Raw genomic sequence first — 13,719 nt, forward strand, 5'->3', positions numbered from 1 at the left:
CCACTGTGCACAGAGGGACACATGATTACAAAAATCTGTGGTGGCTTAACTGAATATGAAAGTAGAACAAAGATAAAATAACATGAAGTATTAACCACTAATTCAGGGAAAATCTAGCACTACGATAAATGGTGCCTACTCATGAATGTGTTTAAGTCATTGCTAAAATATAATGCCTGGGGCACAGAGAGGCAAAATAAGGAGGGCTGAAAAAAGATCAACACTGCAAGGCCATTTAACTCAATTAATATACTCCCATTATCACAGTTAGCAAAAGTAAACAGCAGTTGTTTCTAAATATCTCATTTTTTATACTGCCTATTCCAATACTTGCTATACTGCTCAAAAACTTAGCCCCTGGAAGCATAGGATTACATCAACTTCTCAGTTGTCATTTTCTTCTCCCCCTAAAGCAGGCTTTAAAATTGAAAACTTGAAGCAAGCTCACTCAAAACCCTCACAAGCCAGGAGACAAACAAACCCACTGGGTTTTTTTATGCCATGACTTTCAGAAAATCTCCCGAGTATTTTTGTTTTCTGGGTTTAATTATAGGAGTCAGAAATGCTGGAACTGAGGCTGTGTCAATGACCGACCTTATGAGTCAAATTAACAAGCAGTAAATTATTCACAACAGATGTACATAAACAGAAACATACAGGGGAAATAAAATACCTGCAAGAAGACCATCAGAATGAGCTCTTTGCAAGACTCAGGAAGGCAGAAAGCAAGCACTGCAGTGATGTTTCTGGATCCTGCGTTTCCAGTGCTAACTACAACTAGGAAACAAGGCACTCCTCCAGTGGAGCAGATTTACTGAGAAGCTCTAAACAGCTACTCTAACTTGCAGGAAGGCAGTCATTAATCTGCTGCTATTCTACAGCCTCTGCTGGGTCAAATTAAGCTCAGATATGGGAGAGAATCAGGTTCATGGGAACCGTGCCTTGTAACTTTAAATTCCAGCTCCTCTAAACCTACCTGTCATTCTTCTCTGAATCCTCTCCCTTTCATTGGCTAGTTATTAAGTGTTCCTAACACACCTCTTAGATTTGCTAAAAAACCTCAGAGAAATAAACTTGGTAGCAATTCTTTCTTACATACCATCTCAGTTTTATTTTACACATTAATGTATGTTATTATCAGCTCAGGAATAGCCAGGACTACATGTGAATTAACATATATCGACATGAACACCACAACCTAGGAAAAAGGAAACGTAATTCAGATGCAGTGATTTTGTTTGACTTACTTTGTTATTATAATCCTGACCACTGTAGTTATAAGGAATGCATAGTACCACAGGTTTGCAAGCACACTGTGGTTTCTAATCCTAAGGACTGATATGGAAAAAGAACAGGTTTGTAAATACTGTGGGACAGACACACAAAAATGTATGCCCTGTCCCACTGACCCTGCACAGATGCGGAGTATCTCATTCTTATTCATGACTTTACTTGAACACCTGCATGGGGAAAGGGCTCAGAAAGATGTATACTCCAAAAGGAAAATGTTCTGTCACAAAGTTAAGGGGCTATGGATGACTCTCAATGGGATGTTGGCACTAATCCCAGTCTCGTTTCTCTGTTCAAACAGCAAATTAATTGGCACACGCACTTCACTGAGGATGTTTATGGCACACTTTGCAGACATGCACAGCCAAAGAGGTCAAGTTTTGAACCTGTAAATTACTCACACATTTTACATTTTAAATAAACCTGTAGATTTATTGTACAATAGTACAGCATGTGCCTTTTTAACCAAAAGCTCAGCATCACACAACACTTTAATCTTCCATTTAAACATACACAGTCCTACAACACAGCTCAGTTCAGCTAGGAAAGCTACATAATGAATTAATTTATTGAGAGTCCTGGCTACGCTGTTCTTAAGGAGGTTTACCTACAGCAAGAACAGTGGCAGTGGTTCTGGTGTTGTAACATTTAATTACTTTAACCTGTTCTCAGCACAGTAATAGCAAGCAGTCATCTAGAGCAAAACGAAGAGCTCATTTAAGGGACACCACATTTAATTGCAAATGCATGAAACAGTAGACCAGAGGATCTCACAGACGTAATACAAGTATGGATTAGAAATCTGTTACGAGATCACTTTGATGTAATGTCTGCACTAACTATGCCACACAATCCACCACACAGGAAGACTGGATGCATGACAGGCATCACACCATGTACTAATATCATTTGGATTGAAATTGTTAGGTTTGGAAGGGGCAGAGCAGTGTGTTCTATACAAATACACACTTGCCTTATTACAGAAACACTCCTGTAGCCATTTGCCCACATGCCAGCAGTCTCTTGTTATAATTCATTTTTATAATGTTTGCTTCTATTTCACCTGCTTCAGTTGAAAACAGTACCAATACTTCCAGACACAGAGTGTATTTTGTGCTATGTGTCTTAGCTGTTCAAATTGTCATGAACACCTGATCTGGTGTGTAACTGGGCATCCTTTATGCATACTCTTGTGCACAGCTATCAAAACATGTTCAGATATGATTTCTTGTTTGACACAGGGGTTCCTCATCACAATGGAGATTCGAAGTTCATCACTGCATAATGACTTACAGCAAGTGAAGTTCCCCTGAAGTTTGGAACTAAATATCTACTACTCCAATGAGCTACAGGTTACATAGCAAAGCCTTGATCAGAGAAAGAAAGCTTATGCCTTTTTATTGCTGTTCCATTTATCAATGTGTCAAACCTTAAGCCTGTTACTTTAAAGGATCAAGAGCTATTTTTACTAAAGAATTTCAGATTCCCAGAAAACACTATTTTTGGTAGATTTTTAAATACCCGAAGGAGGTAAATTTGGATCCTACACTTGAACATGTGATTTTTCATTTACAGTGGGAGTATGGTTAAGTCATGGTGGGTTGGTTCTGAATGGTACTGAACTCCTATAGCATCAACTAAAATAATATGTTAATCAAAACACAGACAGAGATAATAAAGAAACAGAGGAAGGAAATCTATATCAAACATCTGATCTTGAATTAAAATAGACCATCAATAGTGTGTAAGCCTTCAAACAGATGAGATGCTTAGCTGCTATCAAGTAAGCATACCAGCAGTGGTTTCAGAAGAATTATACCAAACTTGCACCCACTACGGTTCATGCGTATTCTCTGACTCTTCAAATTTCACTCATCTTAGACAAAATACTAAAGCAAGTTAATTCAAGTATACTAAAAAAAAACACGAGAAGGAACTTTTTAAATCAAAGTTGCTTTTTCTATCATCCTCAAGTATTTTGGGAAAATTTCACCACACTGAAAAAAATTTCACTTGTCTATCTTGCTTCTAGTTTTAGATAAGACTAACCAGTAGAAGGAACAAAGTTGGAAACAAAACCATTCTTGGCTTGTGAGACTAAATGCATGTCCTCAGTAGACTTCCAGTTTATTGTCTAAACCGTAATGTTTTGGTAGCTTTCAGTGAACATATGAACTTCTGACTGATTATCTAGACACTGCTGACACATGTAGATTGTTGGAAAGGCAGTTTTAAGACAGACATCATCTAAACCGATTTTTTTTTTCTTGCTGTAAAGCAAACACAAGCAACATATTAACAAGATGCACAAGCCCTTCTTTGCCCATTCAGAACTTTTAATTTGGTTAATAAGTAATATGAAATAATTAAAACCTGATCTTGAAATATCATTAACAGTTTAAGGAATAAAGCTCTGCTATTTCCTGAATTCACTCCATGGCATCTTTAATAAAAGAGCTTACACAGATTCCTTCTGCTTAATAAAATGAAGTCAGCTTATGCTTCTTACATGTTTAAATAGCCCAAACACCAGAGACATACTAAATGTTATACTGAATTTTAATCCTTGTAAAATATTATTACACCACACACTGTTATTATAAATCTTTTCAATAACATCCATTATAGAACTCAGTAAAGAGCTCTGTCTACTACTATGCACTGTCAAGTATTTCTGGCAGTATTGGGAATTGACTACAGCATATTTCTGTTTTAAAACCAAGAGTTAACCTACATATTCTGAACTTGCAAATAATACACAACAGATTGTACTTCCATATAGGCTGCAGAGACATTCACTCATTTTTTTCTGATTTGTATATAAGAGTAAATTTTCTATAACAATATGAAAGAAAATTAATAACTTATCTAGCTAGGAGGCTAGTAGTTATTTGTAATCATATTAATCAAAAGATGACTGAAAAATTCAAAGTTAATTGTTGTGAAGTGCACAAAACCTAGAATATAGGGACTTTCCACAGTACATTATACTAAGTCAACATATAATAGATTAAACGCTGTAAAGTCAAAATTTTCATTTAAAAATTTAGTGTTTCTGACATCATCTTCCACCATTCCATCAACTCTTCTTTCTCCTCTTCTTTTCTTTCAGATAATGACTCCAGTTCAAAATCAACCTGAGTAAGAGAAACAATCAAAAACATCAGTAAGACTTGTAGAAAGAGATGAAAACCTCAACATCTCTTTTTATGTCGTGCTATTTAAAGATATTCTGTAATCTTCTATCTGATTGGCTATTCACACATCAACCAATAAAAAAAGTTTAAGTATCTCAATGTTACCCTTCCCTGTGTCTTTTCATTTTAAATAAGACTAGCAGGAGATGAAGTGAGTTTACAATGAGATTACTCTCAGAGGCTTGTGCAGCAAGTACTAGAAGAGTAGATTTCCAGACTGTCTTCTAAATTAGCATATTCTGAAATATTCTGAAAAATCACCTCCTGCTTGCATATATATCATGAAGGAAAAAAAGCCTTCCTTTTTATATATAATAGACAATAAACCAACACACATGTGAGTACATACCACAACTGCAGGGCTAAAGGGCACAGCCACTTTTTTAGTTATTGCTAGATAGCCTGGTGCTGAGGCTGTAAGTTTGTAATTTCCAGGCACAAGCAATCTCCAGTAATCACCATCCTTGGCTGTAGAGAAGAAGAAAAAAATCCAAATAAATATCTATAAAACTAATTACACAGCTAAGGAGAAGAGACCATATATCTTGTCAGAGTCTTTCATATTCCTGTCAGCTTTCCTTTTGTCTGTCTGAAAGGACTCTTCTGTAAGGGCTGCATATATATATCATTACAGATTTTCTTCTTTTCCGGTAACCAAAATACAGATTTAAACTGTGAAGTTGTGCTGTAGCCTGCATGAAAGACTTTATATGCTAAGGCTGAAGGCTCTCCAAGCACACTGAAGAGAAGGACAATATGGGACATTATTTTACGTTAGAAGCACCCCCCAACCAATGTATAGCTCCTGTTAAGTGTCTGAGTTTGTTTGCAATGCAATGTTAATTTGTCATGTCCCTCAGTATTCTGAAAATCCAAATGTAAATACATCTTACTCTCATCAAATTTAAATAAATAGGACCATCTTTCTCAATTTGTCTTGCAGAGAAAGCTATAAATCATCATTTCCTAAACATGTTTCACCCCTGAAGCATCATTATCTACATGTTTCAGTATCCAGGCAATGTCTAGGGCTTTTTTCTTCTGTTTAGCTAAACAAAGAAATGAAAGTTTGATCCACTCAGGTCAAACAAAGGCTCCTACTGCACTGAGTGTTACTGCAGATCATCTTTTTCAGTCACAGAATAAAAACACATCATCCTCTTCTCTAAGAATGACCCTCTCCCATCTTCACAAAGACTCAGATCCTCCCTGCATCAGCAGTGGGCAATTATCTAATTTGTCACAGATTAATACTCTGAATTTCTCTATCTCCAGAAAACACTGCAAAGCTGTTCTAAAGGTCAGTTAGCAGTGCCATTTAAGGACTTGGCCATGCTCTTACTGCCAGTTCCTTAAATGTTTTTTCAGCACATCTGCATCTACACAGTGCACAGAGGGAAATATTACTTAAATGTCTGCAATTCGCAGAGTCAAAAAATGTCAGTAGTCAGTCCAGTTGTTCCAAGACTTTTCATAAAACAGAAAGGAAAAAAATACTGCTGCCGAGCTATGATAATGATCTATTCTAATTCCTGGCACTGGAACAAAGCTGAATTTTAACTCACAAAGGAGCAAAGAAAAAAAAAGCCAAAGAATATTTATCGTTCTTTTTGAATGTGCTAAAATTCAAGTACTTGTTTTCCTCACTGTTTTGACAATACAGGACTTCCAGGCTTATAAACACACAATGATGTGAGAGGATTCATGATTAGATGCTTTTTTGTACTGTAGAAGCATGAGCTGTAGGACCGTATGCATCACTCTCTCATAACTCAAAATACATCTTTGCACAGCTTATTCCCTTATTATCCCTGAAAATTTATTTTCAGCCTCTATACTTTTTGCCTTCTTATATACAGTGAAGGTTGGTGGCTAATGTCATCACAGACTGTTCTCCTGCTTGGCAGAAATGCTGGCCTCTTTGCAGGGGATGTGAGAACAAACACAAATCAAAGCCAACTGAAGGGTCTACCAGTCCTGTTTCATAGTACTCTGCATTTCTGTAACATATCATTGGGAAAATGACCATAGCATAAGCTCATGCATAAAGCAATGACATTTTATTATTGTTTTTCTAATTAGCATCTTGTGCATATTAAAAAAATTGTCATTCAGAATAAGAAAGCACACATCTACAGGGAAGACTGCAAGTTGGGACTGTGAGAGCTACTTTTGAATTCATTCCTAAAATAAAGCACAACACCACTGAAGAGGTCACACACAATTTTCTACAAACACCAACATGATACTTTCCTCTTTTAGAATGACCCTTCTAAAAATAAGTCACATAATTGTAAACAGCAGAGAGAATTTACTTTGCAGGGGGTAGTTATGTAAACTGAAAATCTGGCAAGAATTTACATACCAAAACGTGTGATTGCATTGTAAGTAATATAACAATTTTGGACTACCACTTAGCCTTCAAACTCAAAATGGCACTGCTGACAAGGACTTTAAATACTAGCAGAGCTGTGAAACGCTACTTGTACCACAAATCAGAAGACAAACTAAGCACGAATAACCAAGAGCCACCAGAACCAATTCACGCCAGAGATCCATGAAGTCCCAACAACTAGTCTCCAGCTACTTTGAGAGCAAAATACAAGAGAAAGATTCATGAAATCCCACAGAAAACAAGCTTCTTGAGGCACAACGTGCTTTCTTGGCTTCAAAATTTTGCTCCCTTAACGCTTCAGCTAATAAGATCTGACATGGCTCCAGGTTGCCAAGCAGATGGAGAAGCAGTATATTCCAGCACTTCTTGTTTTGCCAAGGTACAACACTCACCTGATGTAATGTCATGGCTTATCCCCTCCACAGAAATTGTAGCATTTGCTATTGGATTGCCCTGAAGATCTTTAACAAACCCCTTCACTCCTCGATGAATCTAAAACAAATAAATAAAGTCAGCAACATATGGGAAATCACTAGAAAATTCTTAAGATGGCATTTTCATCAGTGAAGTATCTATTGATATATCTAATGATGCATGTTTTGGATCCCACAGTCTACATGCCAACAGCTATCACGGATAAACGTCATAATGGAACAAACAGTGAAGAGGAAAAATAATTCAGCTGGTAGTTATATTAATTTCTCGGTGCAATGCATGCATTTCTCTGAAATATGCAGCAAATCGTAATATATGTGAACACTGACTTGAAAGTCTTTGTTGTCACTGGGGATTAATGAATGTGCTGAAAAGCTTTGAAAGATAGCCTAAAAAAACCTTTTTTTTTTTTTTTAAAGTTTCATCAATGTAAGAATTTAGGGCTAATAGTGGACATAGCTGCTTAAAAGCGAAACATTAACAAGGTTAAATGCAGGCACTTGGACTTTGATGGGCAATCACTGTGTGAGATGTTTGACCTGGGACCACACAGAGTCACAACACTCCCCACATGGCCTGTGAGAGAAAGGCGATGGTGGGTCATGTCCCACCATCCTTCTTGCCTCTTAGGCAACACACTCTAGACAACAGCACCAGAAGTACCTAATCTGTCTGTTCCTGGCATATACGAAATTAAAGCACTGATTTGACCGCAATGTGTGGAGAGACCAGTCCTGCTGGTATTTCTTAAGCATGGTCTGAAAGCAGACTGAGCTCCTCAGAGGCAAGAGACTGAGGAGATGCATCTTATTGGGAGCCTGGAAATTAAGCAGGGAAGTACTGTGGAGTTCAGGCTTCTCTCTGATTCTGTGATATTTGAAAAGACTTGTGGATCACAAATTTTATTTTGGGATTTTGATATTCCCCTTTATGAACCTATATGGTGTATTCAGCTGCTATAATTTAGTTCACCAAATTCCTCTAATTTACGTTGTGGGAGAAGCCTGACACAGATTGGCTTAGTAAAGCAGAAAGTACGTATTTGCACTGTCCTTAGCAATCACCGGGGAGCTGGAGCATAGAGCTGAGCTTCTTATCCTGTAAGAGGATAAAAACCAATGCCAGATAGAACCATCTGAACTTCAAGGATAAAGCCAGCAACTCCACAGGAGCAAAGGAAGTTGGCAAAATAATCTCTCACACATTAGTAATTTTGAAAATGCAGTGACATCATACTTTTCCATGAGTCAGAGAAAATTAACCCATGTGCAAAGGTGCTGAGCAACCTGAGATGGATCCCATAATAAATGGGTAAAAATCCGCAGGGCAAGTGCAGCTTTTTCCTCGGTCCACATACAACTTACTAATAGAATGGTGTAACTCAAACATTTCAAATATTCAAATATTTCAGAGTTCTGGTTAACTGAAGCATTTCTGCACAAACAGGTTCTTAAAGAAATTGACCAGCTCTGCTAACAAAGTATGTTTCTGATTTCACAATCCCAGCTGTGCAGCCATTAATGAGATCAGATATATTTGTGATCTTTAACAATATCCAGGTTTCAGATATTCAATACTCCCACACTGCTTGGAACCATCATTTCAGTGCAGCCTGTTACATGAAAAAAAACCAAAAAACCCCAAAAACCTCCACCAAAACTCAACAACAAAAAAAAACCCCAAAGACGCACATAGATCTATTTCAGGAGTCTTAACTTCTAATAACCCCTTAGCACAAGATTATCTAAACCCATGACTACACTTTACACTTCTAACCAGATTTTGTATAATTTTTAATGGAATCATCACACTGACAGCTCTATGCTGACTATCAGCAGCTCATGCTATCGGAGAGCAGCAGAGTATCTACAAAACCAGGATTAGAGATGTCCCCCAATGTTACACTGAACTGCCAGGCGGCTAGTCTAATCCAGCTGCCAAGGCTCCCTCTACATCCAGAGTGAATCACCCCACATCTGTATGCACACTTTCATATCTGTAGAGGGCAATCCACCTCTGCTAGTATACACACATCAGTGCTGGGGAAATGAATTATACACTATGGTTATGTGCATTTTCTTTGCATTGAGGAAGCTGAAACAAATCATTTAAATTAAGTATCTGCAACAGCTTCAGTAAGGTGAGATGAATTCCATATCGTAACATCTTCTTTCTTTTTCCTTATTCCACATATTTAGAAAGATCACACAGGATTTACCACCTTAGAGACATATAAGAATTATGGAGCACCAATTGGACTAATATGAAATTTTGAGTTAGATGTTCACACAGCACAAATTTTAGAAGATTTATGTACAATAACTAGAGTTTTGCCATCCTCTCTTTTTTGTTACCTGTTCAATGTAATTGATAAGGGAGTTCTTGTTGTCCTCCCAGTAGCCCTTCAGAGTTTCTTCAGGCGGGAATTTTTCACAGCTAAGCTCCACTGTGATTTCAAAGCAGTTGCTGCTGAGGTAATTGAAATCCTGCATTCCTGCAGTGCCAGAAAAGAGAGTTAGTGATGCATTTTGCGTTGTTCTGAAGTAAATAAAGGGGGACACATGGGATGCTGGGACTATTAAGAAAAGAATAGTAATAAATACAGTTGATGCAGCTGAGTTCTAAATTCAGAAGCTTTAAATCAGAGAAACCAACAAGACAATTAATTCCCAAAAACATTTTCCTCCTGAGGAAAGTTTAGAAAAGACTTGAGACCTGGCCTGTATACTTCTACCTGACACTGCACCTGGCCTGTACACTCCTACCTCACACATGTTTTTGGATAGCTAACATATAAATTACTTTTTTTCTCTTCAGGAACAGAAAATTACTTCCAAATATGGCTAAGCTATTTCCCTATGAAAGTAAAAGATTATGACTTTGTAAGCCAAGAAGAATGATAACTAATTATAAAGCAAATGAAACTTGACAGAAGTGATCTGGAAAAAAAGGTTTTACATGAGAAGAGTCTGTTTGCTATTCTTTGTCAAGCTTTTCTGCATAGATTCCAAATACTTTCCACAAAAAATTACAAAAGCAAACTTCCTAAAAACTTTATTTATATGGAAATTTTTCCATGGATAGGGGTATTTCCCACCCATTTAATGCCTCTGCAGAATCAATACTGGATAGTCTTCGACATAAAAGAGAAACATCATTATTAATGCAACTTTAATCATAGGACTTTAAAAATATTAGTAGCATCATCACTAGAAATAAAACTTAATGGGAAAGATGCACTCTCTTACATTTCTGAGCCCCTCCTCTTACTACATGGAAATATTGGCTGTTTTCTTGAACCAGTCAACCAATAACCAAAGCGGTTTCCAGTTTTGTAACTGGATCAGCCAGCTGGAGAGGGACTGTGGCTGTCCCCGGGAGGGTTATAAATATAAATACATTCTTTGTAGAAGCTGATGTAGAATTAGCTCTTGCCTTTCCAGCTAGCAGAGTCAGTGGATTCTCAAATGGAGGACTGAAAAGAAAAAGGTTACCAATCATTTTGAGCATCCCCATGGAGGTCGCTGAGGGATTTAAAAAACTGCTTCAAGCACAGCTAATTCTTTCAGCCCTATGTTCCCCCATGCAAGCTACATACAAGACTTAACACAGTCTCTTTACTGAAGCACCAGTGTTGTGCACCGGTCCAGAAATGTCCAGAGAGCTGATGTCACATCCAAAGAGCAGAGAACAGATTGAGTCAGGTGGGATTTTGCCAACATATTAGGGTGAAGCTATTTTCTGCCAACCAGGCAACGAGACTTCGAACTACTGATAGGCACAGGGACTTTTCAGATTCCTAAAAGAACATTTTTATTTCTCAGTCTTTTTTAGATGTCTGAAAAGTGAGGACACAGAAGGCAAAGGTGCTCCTGGGAGGCACAGCTTTGATGTCCCACCAGGCAGAATGCAAGATAGACCATTCAGCAGTACACAGCGAGAGAGCAGTGGAGTCATGAATAAAATTTTGACACCAGGCATCTGTTCAAGACACTAGATAATGTCGTTTTTCTTGATTTTTGCCTTTCTTCCAAAGAAAGAAAGAATAAATGAAGAGGAGAGCTGGGAGCTGAAGGGCGTGATGTAATTTTACTGTGGTGCCAACAACTCTTGACCATTACTGCTCCAATTCTCTGGAAGTTTCTCCCTCCCCCTCGCCTCCCCCTCGCCTCCCAAAGCAAGGTGATACACAGGGATGCCCTAGTTTCTCAAGGACAGAATAAAGAAGCAACATATTTTCCAGTTTTGTGCACAATGGCCATATCCTATAGTTTGTTTCCCAGCTCCTGGCCTGGGCCAGAGCTTATATGTGTTGCTCCTGTAAAAATTCAGTTTGCATCACTGAGCTGCAGGTAATGATCTGAATCTCTAGGATGGAGAATGGGGTGAAGATACCTAGATCTAAACTGTGGCCTACTACATCTGTAATCTGGAAAGCATCAGGCTGACTACAAACAATTTGCGCTCTTTACCTGCCTGTTCAACATGGTGATTAGGTGCAATATCCAAGAAATCAACACATTTCAAAAGATTTATTCAACATTGTGGCAACTTTGCTGCCACTGGTCAAGCTCTCTAACTGCCCTATTCCTTCTTGTTATGCACATGGCATACATCACACGCATGCACACCACCACACTCCCAAAGCCTCTTGTTTTAACACAGTATAGCACAAAACTAAATTTCCTATACTTTAACAGGGACCACCCTCTGAAGATCAGAAGGGCTTACCAGACCTCAGATATAACTGAGATTCATGCCCTTCACTGCTGACCACAAGTAAGACTCTGAAACTGAGCAACACAAACCTTCCTCTGTTGCACTGCTCTACAGTCCTGAAGAACTAAGTGTCTCTACGTTAGTACTCACATAAATAAGATTAGAATATGGGACAAAATTAATTTCTTCAGCTTTTAAAAGAAGGAACTCCAACCTTCACGAAGTGGAGTTTAGGGTACGTCCCTGGCATCCAGGCATCAGAATCACTTAGACTTTGAGCTGCAAGCTACAGTACTAAGCTAGTTCAGCTTCTACACATACAAAGGCAGTAACTTTCAGCAGGACAGGATGAACTTGAGCCTTGTGCATAATAGGGAGAACACGTGCCACCCACATGTCGTATAAAATCCTTAAAAAAATTACGTAACATTGCTTCCAAAACTGGTAACATGAAAGGTAAATCAAGTTAGGAACAAATTGAGTGCCAAGAGTGATTTGAGAGTATCTGAAAATAAAACAACACTTAAACAATAGCCTAATAGTATAGCAATGTAAGCTGCTTTGAAATGCTATTTTTGTAATGACACGAATCTGATTAGACTCAGGTGACTCTGTAATGACAGAACAAGCAGAATAGGCATGTGGCTAGCTAGTATTCATTGCTATCTGCTCTTCTCATTTATATTTCCAAACAGATATTCCACACAAAAGGTACATTAAAAACAATCAATGTTAAAAAATTAGGTACTCAACAGCTAAGGAAATGCCAAAATTAAAGCTGTTTGTGCAAATTTAATTTGGATCTCTTGTGCATAAATGAAATCATTAATTACACACTGATAGGGAGAAGATCAGTGTTAAAAATAGCATGGATTTTATGTACATGCTTGTTTTTCCCCACGGTCTGGTGGCTAAAAGGGCTTTTACTGAACACAGAAGAACAACCTCTTTGCCTTTGCTTATTGCTCTCTGAAAAACCTACAAGGATCAACTAATTACAGATGACCACTAATACAAAGCAAGTGTAACAGGCATCATGGTCTCAGATTTAGCACAAAGACACTGTTGGGGGAGCTATTTTCTCTGTGCCCCCCACTCCACAGAAGAAAGTAACTACTAAGCAGATAATGGTGAGAAAAACCTCACAGCTAAGTGTAATAAGACCCAGAAGCAAGTGTCAGATATTCCTGTACATCATCTGCTCTCTCCACCTCAAAAACTGAATGGAGAATTGCCACTTCACCTGAGGTTGATGAGGAAATCCTGAGGTTTGACAAGAGGGAAGGACAGAACATAAATTCAACAGAGCGTTCATCCTTACTTCCAGTTTGAGACAAGGGCTGCTGACAGACTTTTCTGCCACGTTTCTGTTCAACCTTCCTAATGAAAGAGCCCAGGTATTCAGAAAAACATATGCAAAAGCAACACAGAAAGAAAGCCACCCATATATTACCCCTTCATGAACCAATGAAGACTGCTGCTGGCCCACCATGTAGTGTTGTCTTTTACAGAAGGTAGAAGTTCCTTTGGGTGAGTGATACGAGCAAAGAAATTGATGCTGCACAACTGGGGGCACCATAATAAGCTCTACAGAGCAACAGCAACTTTAGTAATTATTGGAAAGAAAAATCAGCCTTTCCTAGGTCAGAGTTTTTGGTCTGATGAGGTAGTGTCCAAGGCAGC

The 13,719-nt window shown here is 38.2% G+C and overlaps 1 protein-coding gene across 1 annotated transcript in view; it reads right to left on the reverse strand.

Annotated features, from left to right (window-relative positions):
* Positions 1-1,694: 1,694 nt before the first annotated feature.
* CPE (carboxypeptidase E) overlaps positions 1,695-13,719 on the reverse strand; it is a 58,630-nt gene continuing 46,605 nt past the window's right edge. Inside the window, exons 6-9 of the mRNA XM_074866527.1 lie at positions 9,672-9,811; positions 7,275-7,374; positions 4,837-4,955; positions 1,695-4,427 (exon numbers count right to left, since the gene is read on the reverse strand). Of these exons, the coding sequence (XP_074722628.1) occupies positions 4,329-4,427; positions 4,837-4,955; positions 7,275-7,374; positions 9,672-9,811 (458 nt within the window). The 3' untranslated portion in view covers positions 1,695-4,328. The remainder of the gene's footprint in view (positions 4,428-4,836; positions 4,956-7,274; positions 7,375-9,671; positions 9,812-13,719) is intronic.

The sequence above is a fragment of the Strix uralensis genome, chromosome 4 (assembly GCF_047716275.1).
Source record: "Strix uralensis isolate ZFMK-TIS-50842 chromosome 4, bStrUra1, whole genome shotgun sequence".
NCBI classification, from domain to species: Eukaryota; Metazoa; Chordata; class Aves; order Strigiformes; family Strigidae; genus Strix; species Strix uralensis.